At 35.2% G+C, this 14248-nt stretch overlaps 2 protein-coding genes across 7 annotated transcripts in view; both read left to right on the top strand.

The window, feature by feature from the left end:
• LOC5569036 (ubiquitin-conjugating enzyme E2Q-like protein 1) overlaps positions 1 to 14248 on the top strand; it is a 290341-nt gene that overhangs the window by 47337 nt on the left and 228756 nt on the right. The window contains exon 3 of one of the 6 annotated variants that reach the window (XM_021846173.1): positions 8792 to 8869. The exons of the other annotated variants lie outside the window; for them this stretch is intronic. The gene's annotated coding sequence lies outside the window, so the exon portion shown is untranslated. The remainder of the gene's footprint in view (positions 1 to 8791; positions 8870 to 14248) is intronic. 6 annotated transcript variants of the gene reach the window in all.
• On the top strand, positions 12688 to 13727 carry LOC5569037 (heat shock protein 67B2). The gene is made up of 3 exons (XM_001652627.2): positions 12688 to 13024; positions 13086 to 13245; positions 13304 to 13727. Exons 1-3 carry the CDS (start codon positions 12781 to 12783, stop codon positions 13398 to 13400), a joined length of 501 nt encoding a protein of 166 aa, XP_001652677.1. The 5' UTR covers positions 12688 to 12780; the 3' UTR covers positions 13401 to 13727.

The raw sequence follows: 14248 nt of genomic DNA, 5'->3' as shown, positions 1-14248 counted from the left end.
TGGCTTTTAGGACAAGATCATAAATTATCCGAGATTTCTCTTTTTACTCATAGATACAAGAGTGACTTATCCGCCTTTCAAACAACACAATTTCAGTTTTTCGAACATACTAGTTGAGAGCTTCGCATGTGATAAACCTTGTTATAAGGCATGTAACATACTTGCTCCATGGTGCTGAAAAATACGCTATTTTGGATGGTATTTGAGAAGCTTCAAATCTTATATTTTTTTATATTTTATATTATTTTCTTAATGGCACAGTGCTTATGAAAAGATTAGAAACTAAATCATAAGGCTAAAATGGGTTTGGGATTTTTGTACATGTTTGCAGGGCTATAATCCTATATTAAGCTATATTGTAGCAAACAGACTCATGAATAACCCCCGACCGATTTATTGGTTTTTGCAGCAAATGAACGCGAGAGTCCTAGAGATGGGATTGGTGGTCTGATGGCTACCGCTTCTGCTTCATAAGCAGAAGGTCATGGGTTCAATCCCAGGCCCGTCCCTTCCCTCGTACTTAATAGTTATATATCTCTCACTTCCGTAACGCTTTCATTCTTCCACGCGCATGCCTTTGTTTACGCCTGATACATAGGCAGTCCGCTAACCACAAAAGCAAACCTCTCTGCCATGCCATTCCCCCCCAATCCATACACTCCGCATGAACTGGCGTAGATGCAGTCGAACTCCACGGTCTACAGTGGGCTAGTATAAGTGCAACATCATTTCCTCCCCCTTCCACACATTGGTCTGCATTCTGACGTGGCAGGCGCCATTATAGCCTAAAAATAGAAGATCACCAGCACTTATACACTGAGGGTGTCTGTTAGTCCGAAGCAGTCATTCGGTTAGTTCCTTGTGTAAGTGCAGCTGATCTGGCGATACTGGAGTAGCATCCACGGGCGGCCAATTAAGCTCAAGCTCAAATGAACGCGAGAGTCCTAGACTTTATTGTGGTGAAGTCTCAGATTTACCTATTTTTTTGTAATAGAGTTGTTCTACGAAACACGCCGTGCATAGGCGAGTCAATATTTAAAAATTTGCATTACAATAGGGGTCAACCAAAAATGACGTCCATCATTTGGGGGAGGAGGGGTCTACGGAAGTGTGGCAGTACGTGTAATAGGCATTGTTAAAAGCGTGACAGCGGGGGGAGGGGTGGTCTTAAAATCCCGAAAAACAATGGACGTCATTATTGAATCTTCCCCTACTGTAACACTCTTGTTAGTATTACGGAAGATGTTCCGGAGAATTTGCTGGTAGAGTTACTAGGAAATTTCTGGAATAGTTTCAGAAGCAATCGCTGAAAACTCTCAAGCGAATTTCGTAAAGGAATTCCTGGTTTTAATTGATCAGTCGATTATCCTAGATCTACTGTTGTTTTTTTTTTACTTTTTAAAAACTTATTCTAGCTTATGCACAGTATTAACCTATCGTTAACCAATTTGCAAGAAGTTGGTCTCCTAGAATCAAAATAAATTGCAGTTTTGTTGAATGAGTAGATTCTATTACACAATACTAGTGAAATAAGTATTGCATGACAATCGCCAGTATGTGCTACGACGACAGCGACTTCAATGACGTCCACGCCTCATAACTAATCCAATCACGTGACCTTCAACGACCGCCGGAGGGTTAGAACCTTTTACATGACCCATTAAAGCTTATGAGAAACGTTTTATTTTAGAACCAGCTTGCGTGATCAGAAATTTCTATCCTGCGGCGATAAACTCGATGATGGTCTTTTTACGCCGTTCAATCCAATTGTGTTCTTGGACCGAAGGGGTGGCGTTCCGCACCGTACAAGGAGCAAAGTCCTCTCACACTAGAATCGATTCAATAGGGCTCATATTGTTCAGTGTTCACCTGATGGAGCGCTCTAATGGTAGTTACATATTTTTCCAATGCAGAACTAGGCAGCCAAGTCACAAGCAAATGCTGTGCCTGATCGGAATGTGTTCTGTACGATTTTCCAATTAGTTTTATTATTGAACTTGAATTGTGATTGCATCGGTTCCCTTGCATTGTTTATGCATTTGATTTGTACCTGTATATCCTGCTAGTGCCATGGAAGTGTAGTTAGTAATATGATGAAAATGCTCCATTGAACACATTCAATGCACACTTTATAGTGCGAAGAGAAATGCGATGAAGCAATTTCCCTAAGTCTTATCCGACTTCGATCCGATTACATAGCAAATGGATGGACTTTCTTAATATATAGGGGTACGTTCTAGGGAAGTTACAAGTTAGCAATTTGAGGAGCCAATCTGAGAATAATGGATATCTAAAAAGAAGCAATCTAGGGTGAACTGAAAGGACACAAACATATCAATTCGTTAAACTGAACACAAATTCCGAACAATACACAGTTACCTAGTACAAAATTCTCTTCAATCTATTGCGCTCTTCCCAGGTATCATTGGTATCGTACCGAAAACGAAGTGTAAGTAAAGATTATCGAACTAGATTGGGTGGGTTGGAAAATCCCTTCCTGGTAAGCAAAACGAGAGGGTGGAGATTTACATGAAATTGCACAAAAACGGCACAAACATGTCCTGCAATAAACTATTGCCTGACACCTGCAGAAGCTGTAGCATTACAAACAGGAATAAATTGGAATGTCCGTGTCCGGACGATTATTAGGATAACAGTCGGAAGCCCTGCACCATTTGTTCGAGCAATCAGTACCAGTTGGATAGATGCTAATCTGGTCATACAAGGCCCCTGCATCTAACTCGATTATCTAACAATCGTTACTGGTGTACTCCTAACTACCAGCCAGCCGTAGTAATGAAATTCTCGGAAGAAGGAGCGATAAATTGTTGGATTTTATTTAATTGCTCAATTATTTATCTCAGAAACATCGTAGGACATCCGAAGCAATGCTCGGAAGCAGTTCAAATAATATGGTTTGCCATTGGAGAAATTTATTGTAGTATCAAAATATAGAACTCCGGAGATTTCTTATCTCGGTATTTGATGCTACTCTAGGGTTATTTTTTTCCAAGTTAATATACGATTCAGCATTACTTTTAGCTCTTTCTGGTTCAGGCTCTACTATTTGAAAACTTACATAAGAACATTGTGAGCTATCGATAAAAATGTTGAAAATCACTGATATAGAAACAAATTCTTTATTTGATATTTATTTTAAACCTTTGCAGATAACAAAGAAAGAAATATTAAAAAAAAATGGCAAGTAAGGTAATGCGGACTACATTACTGTAACTTTAAATATAGAAGGCTTCGTGACCGTGCGGTTAGTGTTACCAAGCATTTAGCTGCATCGAGTCAAGCAGTGTGGGTTCGATTCCCGCTTCAGTCCGGAAAACTTTTCATCAGGAATGTATTTCGACTGCGCAACTGGGCGTTGCATGCTAGTCCGTTGTCTAGTGTGAAGCTTCATTCAAAGTGCAAGTTTTCTACTGGAAGCATTAACGTGTCGGTGTCTTAAAAAAATATGATTCAAAATCTTTGAAGCAGTTTAGAATTCTGAACACTTTTTTTGTTTCATGATATTGTTTGTTATAGCTTTTTTTTTCAATTATCAAAATAAACCTTTCTATTTTTAAAACCTTGTTTTGATTTTAACCATGGGTCACCAGGTTTTAAGATTTTTTGATGTTGCTTGGAGGACCACCATTCCCTACAAGGCGTAGCCCAAATTTCTGGGGCGTAGTTCCATTTAGAGGCCCTCAAAAAAAGGTGAACGCCGTCTAAATTCTGACTGTTCAAATAAACCATGACCAAAAAGCTTTTGTTGAATTATGACTAAAGTGATGAAGCTTACGTTTATATGTTTTTGTAGTAGTTCAATGGCAAAAATGTCATTTAATGAGACTGTAGTTCAGAAATATATTTGTTTACTGAAAAAATCGATTCATATATAGTTTTAATTGAGTATTCTATGAAAATTTGGCCAATTTAAAAATTTTGTGTTTTTGAGTGGGGATGGATTTTAAATTTGCCCTAAGTTTGCTTCATATAAATAACAAAATGAACTCCAAAGATTTCTTTAGGAGCTCATTCTGTGTTTTTTTACGAACTTCCAAAGGTTTCCGTTTAAGAAACCTTCAAAAAATTCAACTTTAAATTTTTCTAAGGCTAACCATAGAAGTAACCTCAGAGATTCCAGCATGAATTCCTTCAAAGACTATTTCAAAAAAATCATAGGTACTACAAGAATGTACATATCCAATGATTTAATCATCGTTTTCTCAAAACCTCCACCAAGATTCCCATTTACAAGATTTCAAATAGTATTTTCACAAAGGATTTTCTAGAATTTCCCTCAAAATTATCGTGCAAATTTCAACAATAGATTTCCTTCAAGAAACTCTCCAGAGAATGTTCCTATGATACCTTCAGGTAATATTCTCTAAGTTCTTAGGGAAGTTTCACAAAAATATCTTAAAAGAATTTTCCCAGGAATATCTCCAGAAAAGACCAAGAATGGTGAATGAAATTTTTCAAAAACCCAAGAGATATTTCAGAAGGAAATCTCAACGTAACATCTGATGAAGTTTGATTCAGCTTAAAAGTAGCCCATGAATAAGTCCCACGATGTTCTGTGAAAGAACTCCTGGATTCTTGACGAAGTCTTCAAGGGTTTGGTAGATAAATTGATGCAATGATTGGAACTACTAGAATATTTACAGTAGTATTAGCTGGTGTGGAACCTGATGAACTTTTATTATAAATTCGAGAGGGATTCGCGATAAGGGCCTATCTGACAAATCAATAACAATGAGAAAATAACCAATGAAATTTTCATGTGCAATTTTCAATCCCAATTGGAGAAAATATACTCAAACTTTAACCTTTTCACTTTAATACACATTTCATAAACCTAGTTTCAAAATCCTCATCAATACCACACACATCTCCTACAATTTCCCTAGCTATTTCGTAATAAAAAAATATTATAAGGTTTCGCTTTAAACGCACTAAAGAATGCCAGTATCGCCCAATGTTATGAGCCTGTAATCGATATTATTTTCAGTGGCGCCTATTACTTTTGCGTCGTGTTTACATTCTGGTTTCAATTATGCCCGCTATGTACGCCTTGTTTATTTTTTGTTTGCAGTGTCGCCGTTTACTTTCGCCGTGTTTCGATTTCGATTTCAGATGCGCCCATCACTTTGATAAACAAAAACACAGGCGTAATCAATACAGTGTGTGGTTTTACATGAGGTGAAGTTTCGTCTTCTACAAATTTGCGTTTTTTGAATAGTTAAATTATCGATAGGGGAAAAGTTCAAGTTTAGTGAATAGACAATCATGTTACATTTGCAACGCTATAGTTTCTAAAATTGTGTACATTTTGTCAGTTTCGCCTAATTCGTGAATCTTTCTAGATATGATTTTATTTATATGATGTTATTTATGGAAAAATCCCGGGAAAAACATTTGGAAAAATTTACAACGAGTCCGGTGGATTGGCTCGGCAGTCTTATTTAAAAACTCAAACGAACGAATTTTTTCTCGCTCCGACGTTTCGGTCCTGGATTGAGACCTTCCTCAGGGATAAAGAAATGATCGATCTTGTCCTAAAACTTCTAGCCTGTCGTGTTGTCGTTATTGTTTTAACATTTGTGGAATCTGTTGTAGGTGGTACTGAACGGATATAAGTATCGTCTGATTTCAAGTTGCGGAATTGTTTGCTTTTAAATGTTAAAACATTACCGACTGCCCGAGGAGGAAAGAATAACTCGGAATAACTTATGCATACCATATTTTGGTATCATACCACAATAAGGTATTTTTCAGTTATCAATACCTCATTTTGGGATTATAGTGGTATTTGAAAAAAAAAATCTTTAAAACAATTAAAAATACTTCATTTTGGTATTCGATAGCTATTGAGGACTGCTGGAGGTATTGCAATACTATTGAAAAATTTCACTTTCAAATGAAAATCCGTCATGTATTATTCAGATATTACAATACCTGATCTAATTATCAGCTTGGTATTCGTAGAATATGCAGAAGGTATTATTCGAGGTATTTTACCTCTTATGCAGGGCTCATTCAGGTTGTAAGTATTGGAAATTATCTGGTATGGAATACCTCAATTTGTTATTCAGTAGTTATTTTCTTCTGCTCGGGTACACGACAGGCTAGAAGTTTTAGGACAACAGCGATTATTTCTGTATTTCTAAGAAAGGTTCCAATCCAGGACCGAAACGTAGGAGCTTAATTTTTTAATAAGACTTCCGAGCTAATCCACCTGACACGTTGTGAACTTTTCCAAATGTTTTTCCCGGGATTCTTCCATAAATAACATCTAGAAATCTATCCACTCTCCATTTCTGGTTCAAAAACTACTCCAGAATAACTCAATACAATTTTTATAACGAATCGCCCTAATTCCATATCTAATTTTTATCAGATTTCTAAAGTACCACGAAACAATTTACTAAATTTCTGTCGGAAAATTCAAAATTTATTCTATGTTAAATTTCTGAAACTTGTTGATGAAATTCGTGATGACATACCTCACAGAAAAACATAAAGTTTTTTTCAAGGATCTACTACAAAAAATCTTGTTTTCTTTTTTGTCCATAAAGGCATAATTGTCCCATATGCAAACAGTAGGCATTGAGAAAATAGCACTCAAAGTTTGAAGTTTGTTTTCTCATACAAATTTTCATAATTTTCTACTACATTGCTGCACGCCAAATTCATTCAGCGTTATTGCACAGATTATTAGTTTTGCTTCTATTGATCAGCAAAAAATATAAACTTGAACACCATTCACATTTTGCTGTTGCTATTTGGGTTGAAAGTTCATATAGAGATTGTTAGGGGCCGTCCATAAATGACGTAGCATTTTTTCACAGACTTTTACACCCCCCCTCCCCCCTCGTAGCATTTCGTCACAAATGCTGGTACTCCTCCCTGGAAATTACGTAGCATGTCAAGCACCCCCCCCCTCTATATTTGTTTTATTTGCTTTCCGTAGTGACTGGGTTGAAACAAAAAATTGGAATTGAGAAGTTCAATACTAAGTTTGATAATAATTACAACATTTTTTTTGGTTTTGGTTTCCAGTTTCATATAGGCTAAATTATATTGCTTTTGCTGTTGTTCCATGAAAAACAAGTTTACTTTAGAAGCTCGTTACTGTCGAGTTAGGGTGCAATATATTATATAATATATTGAACAAACATTTCGTTATATTAGAGGATTGCTTTTTTAATTATTTGTTGTTAGGAAATAGATTTCAATGAAGATTATCAAGAAAATAAATTAATTTAAAATGAATCATCGTTAATATTACATTCATAAAAGAAAACACTTTAAATATTTGGAATGGTTAGAAAATTTTAGCAATAATTTTACAAATAAAATTATCTCTATTAATATTCTCGTTGAACTTAATTATCGTTTCCATTATGAAATAATCTTACACAACCTATAATGAAACAGTTAAATAATAAAAATTCTTTAAATTACCGAGTTATTAATAAAATTGACAGATAGGGCAATTTTGATAACACTCGATACTATTATCCATCAAGAGCATTGATATATCAAAACAAATGATGAGTTGATTGGGTGGAGATCTCCTGCAACATTCAAGGCATAATTCATGGAATAAATAATAAATATCTTGTTTTAAATGTAATATTTGCCAAGAAGAGCTTATTTTATTTTCTTGAAGAAATAAAGCCCCAACCTAAAATATGGATAAAACTAAAACGGCTGACTTTAAGTCATGTTAACATGGCAAAACAATATACTGCAAGTAGTTAAAGCATTGTTATTTAATCAATTTATTTAACTTTTATTTTGTTTATTTATAAATTTAAATATTCAGGCACGAATATAATATAATATTTACATAATTATTTAAAGCTTCAAAACATCTGTTTGATTGCATTTATCAAGAAAATCTAAAGTTTCATAGATATTTTTTCAATCTTGTCATATGAATATGAAGCTTAATCATAATTTCATAACTCAAGTTTATAAGTCAAAAAAAAAAAAAGAAAATTGATAAAAAATAAATGTATGTAATTTTTTTCAGTGCCTTTCTTTTACAGACTTGATTCAAAATGCTACGTCCACTAGCTAGGACCCCTCCCTCCCCCTCGTCACACTTCATCACAAATTCGTGAAGACCCCCCTCCCCCCTAAAAAGCTACGTCATTTATGGACGACCCCTTATGCCTTTATTTTTCAATGTGGGGGTTAAGAAGCTTAACGCGAAAATATTGGTGGTTACATAAAAACCTGTGTTTTCTGTTTTTTCGAGGGGTAGTTGAGGCCTATCATAACCAGCTACTTACGCAAAATGGCGCAGCGCGCAGACAACCCTTAAAAAAATAATCAAAAACTTTGAAAATACAATGAAAAATGTTCATTAATGATTATAACACGATTATTAAATATTCTCAGGATTACTTAAAGCATTTTTAAGGGGGCAGGATCCGTCATTGATTTCAGAATTTTCAAAAGCAGTTTTTTCTTTCAAAATCAAGAAAATTTACAGGAAAATGTGTTCACTGTATTCTGTTCTCCAACCGAAACACAGTAAACAAATTTTCATCGAATATTTTTTAGTTTTAAACAGAAAAACTGCTTTTCATTTTTCGATGAAGACGATGATTACGATGACGGAGCGTTGATTGTTAGTGATTTTTTCGGGTGACAATGGCATACCAGGATATTCTAGTGGTCACAGAGATTTACAAACGATTAATTAATGAGTAATAATACCAATTTAAGTTGGAATTGAATGATAACAGTACTAAATTCGTTTTTTTTTATTTACTTACAGGTACTGTACGTCACTAATCAGTTCGAGGGTTCGAATGTTGCAAGCTGGAATATCAACGGTTACAGAAGGCATATCAAGGTATTCCCAAAAGGATTTAAAAAAAGATTTCAATACGTTAAAAGGAATTTTAAGGACTTAAGGAGTTTTTTCGAGTTTCACACGGGTCTTCAAAAAGTTCCAAAGGGTTTCAATGGGCTTTTCAGAAGTTTGCGGTTTAGTTTTCAGAGGTTCTAAAAACGTACTTTACTTTTTTCAGGAGTTCCGAAGTGTTGATCATGGGATGCTGTTTAAACCATTTGAAACTTTAATATTTACATAATTTCAAGAAAAAAGTACCTTGAAACAGTCAAAACATGTAACTTTTTTTTTTATTCAGAGCATAATTTTTGTTTTTATTTATTGCCTATTTTTACATATTGAATCCACTATAGACACCACTTCGATATAGACATTTCTCAATACAATACGATTTTGAGTAACACGATCAGCTTTAAAACCATTCAGTGATCTCATTGGGATTTCTGAAAACCTTTTGAAACCTCCTGAGATCAGTGATGGTAATTTTTGCAACACGAAGCATCTCACGAGTGTAAATCAGCGCAAATCAAACATGACAGGCTCGCGAACAGGCATGGTGTGAGACCTTACTCCCGCCTACTCGGGAGAACATATCGAAAGAAATAGCAAAAAGTTCACGAACATTTACTCTCGAGTAACTGAACAAGGTGCAATTTATTATTGTTTTGACAAACAAATCAATTGTATATTCATCAAATCGACAGTAAACTACACCTTGAAAAACAGAAATCTTTCAAATGCGCAATGTAATTTGAACAGCTCCGAACAGGTTCACGAATCACATCATATACATATCTCAACCAGCGCTGTGGTAACAAATTTTTCTTTTTCAAAATGCTTTCAAAATTGGCCAGAAACATCTCGCTTAAAAACGGAGACAACGGATTACCCACAGACCCACGGAAGCTAAAATAGTTCTCTTCTATACAAAGTTGTTTTAATTTGATATAACATCGAACTTTGTTTTTCCAATTTGCCACATTATGTTGGTTAAATACCCATTCTTCCAAAAGATGTATGGCTCCAATGTAATCACTTGTATACTAGTGGAAACTCCATGGTAACCGCTAGAAAGTCTTTGAATGCCACTAGTTACCTTTTCACAGCAACAAATTGCCATATATAGCGTCCATTTATTTTGTAATGCAAACATCGAAAATTTTTGACCCCCTCAACCCTCTGTAACGCTTTTTGTATGAAAAAAAAGTGCCATAACGCTTTTGTCCTCTCTTCCCTTTTCAGTGTAACGTGATTTGTGGACGGCCCCATATCAGGTCGCTTCATTTTTTTGTATATCTGTGTATCTCGGAGATCAAAATTATTTGGTTTTACCTGACAGTTAGGACTGCAACCCCGTTTTTCCATTTTTTTTTTTACAATTCTTTTAAGCATAAAAGTCGATTGGAGTACCTTGTATCTTTTAATTTCCCCTAATTGCTTATTTTTGACAGATACGTGTATTTCGATTACCACTTACAGTCTTCTTTCCTGTCAGTTACTCGTTAAGGTACAAGGTACTCCAATCTACTCTTTTGTTTTTCTATTGAGATTCTGCTCAGAGGATTCGAAAACATTAAAAATAGATTTTAAGCATGTTTCTCAATTATTGTATGTATTGAATTTTTCAGATTCAACCTATCATAGAAGAAGATTCCTTTCTAATCAATATGTTTTTTTAGAAGATTATTCTTTATCATTATTCAGGTCAAATCAAGAATTTTCACAGGTTGGATTGGAGATAACTATAAATATAGCTGATTTGAATTTTATTGTTAAAGAAAGCTAAGCCGTCAAGTTGTTAACAATCATATTTAAGATTTATTGTACAAGTGTAACGTGAAAATTTCACTATATTTCAGTTGACTACTCTGTTTTGATTGATAGTACAATATTTTGCAATAGTTACTTATTACTTGTTTCTGCTTCGTCAACCTATTGTATTATCGGTACATAAACAACTGTAAAAATCATAACTAAATGAACATCGACATACTTCGATTGGATACATTGTCTTCTGCGTGATAGCTGGTTCCCAGACAGCCAGAAGTCGCAGAAATATTAACGTAGAAACTGGGACCGAAGCCCACTAGAACGATTTAATTAGCTTGACAGCTTGGTCAACTTTTTTTTATCATACATTAAGTCACATGAGACTACAGAAAAGTTAGCAATAAAATATATACACTCGCATGTCAAATTACATCATATAAAATAAGCACATATATTGCCTCTCTTTTGTACTTATAAGGCCTTTCGTCGACATCTTGTACAGAATCTTTGCACATAAAGGCATTGCAAGGTAATTTTGCTATATGTTCATTCTGGTTGTCTGATTAACTCATCACCTACACCATTCCTCTCTAGATATAAATAAGCAAGCGAATTTGTGAGCATGACTTGATGTCAAAAGATGTAAATATTGTTTTCATAAATTTCAATGTTATTATTGAGATAAGTACAACTAAAACACTGAATCAATGGATTGCGTCAATTTGCTTTGACGATGAAATGAATGAATTGTAAACTGGGAAACAGTAGATTTTTTTAGTATATTTAACTCGAACCCAACCAAAATGTCACTTACACTCATTTGCGTTTGGGCTCCTCTACTTTTTATTGCAAAAATCAGAAATTGCTTCTAATGGATAGAAAAGTTAAATATTGAAAATCAAAATAATGAAATCCAGAATTCATAAACTTATGGAAAACAAGGAAATTATTGCCAAAAACAAGCCTTGAAAAACACGATATACGAATGCGAAAATGGCAACTAAGGCAAAACAAGCTCTCAGTTAATAAATGTGAAAGTGCTCATTAGAACAAAACGTTGAATAGCCGGCTCTGTCCCAGTGGGGACGTTAATGCCAAGAAGAAGAAGCCTTCAATCCAGCTTCCCTGTTCAAAAATATTTGACAAAATTCAGCACTTTGAGAGTTTTATCTCAAAAATATTCTCATCATCTCATCATTATCATTCATCTGATTTAGATATCAAATAACAAATCCGAATACTGAAGAATTGTGTTGGGAATCACTGGTGATTGCTTACTGATAAGCTCTTGAAAACCACAAGTAACCTTTTGGTTAAACTTTTCAAACCTAGGAAAAGTGTACCAGTTTGAAAACTTTTGAATGTTTTAACATCAAGATATATGTTATGTTGAACTACTGAAATACACAAAATGATTAAAAATTCCGAGCAAGCAAAGCTTGTGAAACTCTCCTTTACTGAACGTGGACCTTCGCCTACAGCAGCACAACTGGAATGTCTCCTCGACCAGAAGACTCACCAGAACCAGAGCAGAATCAACATCGCGCTGGGAATGATCTTCAACTGACTTACATTGCAGGTGAAGATCAATATTATATATGCAAACGAGACTGCACTGTATTTTTATGAGTAATGCGGAAGATATCCAAGTTATTTTTGTTCTGAGAACAATATGAATTGTGTGATTGATGACTGTTAGTTAACACACGTCTTGTTTCGTGATCGTTTGCGTTAAACGTGATCCGATGCAATATCAAAATTTGTCAACCTACAAGGCAATCTCATAAGTGGTGATACAAAATCATGGAAAACCTGATTGATATGGTTAAATTTTTGGTATAAATTTGACAGCTTCTTGAATCGAACATCAAAGTGAGTTTTTGGCTATAAATAAAGCTGAAAGAAGCACATTTGAGTGCTGACTCATTCTTACAACATAATTTTAGTTTAAATCACGTTCTGTACAATCAGTAAGCCACAAAGTAAGACATTCCAATCATGTGCGGTGTTCTTTGTTCTAATGATGGAGTATTCTTTGGTAATTCGATGAACAGATGAATGAACTTCAATTCCTATAAAATCCCACGACTAGAATCGTCTAAGCACAGTCAAGCTCACAGCGTTCTTCAACTACATCCAACATGGCTAGATTTCTACTCTGCTCGCTGGCAACTTTCCTGGTTGCAGTACCACTTCTGTGCTTGGGCGATGAGAATCCTTGTGCCATTAATCCGTTCAACAAAACTTGTATCGATGATAGTCTCCGGGCAACATACGCTGATATCATTAACCTCCCAAACCGACCTGACATACTGTTGATCGATGTGCGTCAACCGGAAGAACTAGCCTGCACTGGATCAATCCCGACCAGCATCAATATACCTCGTGAGTTTGGGTTGTTTTTGAACAGATGGGTTGTAATAAAATCATTGTAAATATTTTCCAGTGGCAACGGTTTCCGATGAGTTGAAACTCGCACCGAGTGTATTTCAGTGCAAATATGGCCGTGCGAAGCCCGGTTTGAATGACCCGATCATCTTTACCTGTCAATCCGGAAACCGAGCTGCAAAGGCTGCCCTCGCTGCTGTTCAGTTGGGTTTCAGAAAGTATGGTTTTTGAATTTACTTGTTGGAGGTTCAAATCTTAAAACGATATCTATTACAGTGTGAAGAACTATGTTGGATCTTGGATTGAATACGCCACCTATAATTGCCTGCCATTGGACTGTTCGGGTGCTATGCCAGATCGTTGCACGAGCTAAGCTACAAGGCCAGTGGATAAATATTACAACTACTTACTAGAGGTGCACGTACCATAACGCATTTTCGGTCTTACCTTAAATTTAAGCTTACACTTTGAGTCAATAGCTGCTTCATGATGAAAAACTTAAATTTATACCACCGGTTTTTAAACCTTCTAGATATCAACTTAATACGGTAAATATATCCAATTTTTAGAACACTGCATCATTTTTTCAACTTTTACAAAGGTACTGCAATATATAAGAGTGAATTTATCACAAAAACTTGAAGGAAAAAACTTCGAAGAGACAGAATATTGGCATATATAAAAAAAGTTCAAAGAGAAGAACTAAACTAAATAATCTAAATTTCTGAAGAAGGAATAATTCTGTCCATTCGGCCCTCTATCCTTTGACATTTTGCACTTCTGATGTTTTGTTCTTCGATCATTCTCCCACAAGAGTCTTTTTATCTTTGCACAAGAATTCTGCAAAACAATGACTTGATGCACCATTAATCTATGGTTGTGGTCAAAAATTATCTCAATGGCGCCAAATTTATTTCTGAAAACGCTTTTCTCCCATCAACTAGCACTAATATGATAAGGCTTCGTATAGAATACAACCAGCAGTCGCATAACGGTTTACGTAAAAAGTCGTTCATTTATACAAATTGCATCACACCCGCACTACATGGTGGGTGAAATAACAATATCATCCTTATTTGGTACAACAAAATTAAGCTTTTATTGACATTTTGTTAACAACATACTACATTTAATTTGCCGTAGCAGTTACGCAGTTTTGTTTTGATTATGCGTTCTGTTCCACAGCGTTCCATTACCCTTTACTTTGTTCTAGGGTTTTGG

The sequence above is a fragment of the Aedes aegypti genome, chromosome 2 (genome assembly GCF_002204515.2).
Source record: "Aedes aegypti strain LVP_AGWG chromosome 2, AaegL5.0 Primary Assembly, whole genome shotgun sequence".
Taxonomy (NCBI): Eukaryota; Metazoa; Arthropoda; class Insecta; order Diptera; family Culicidae; genus Aedes; species Aedes aegypti.
This window is presented reverse-complemented; position numbering and strand designations above follow the sequence as displayed.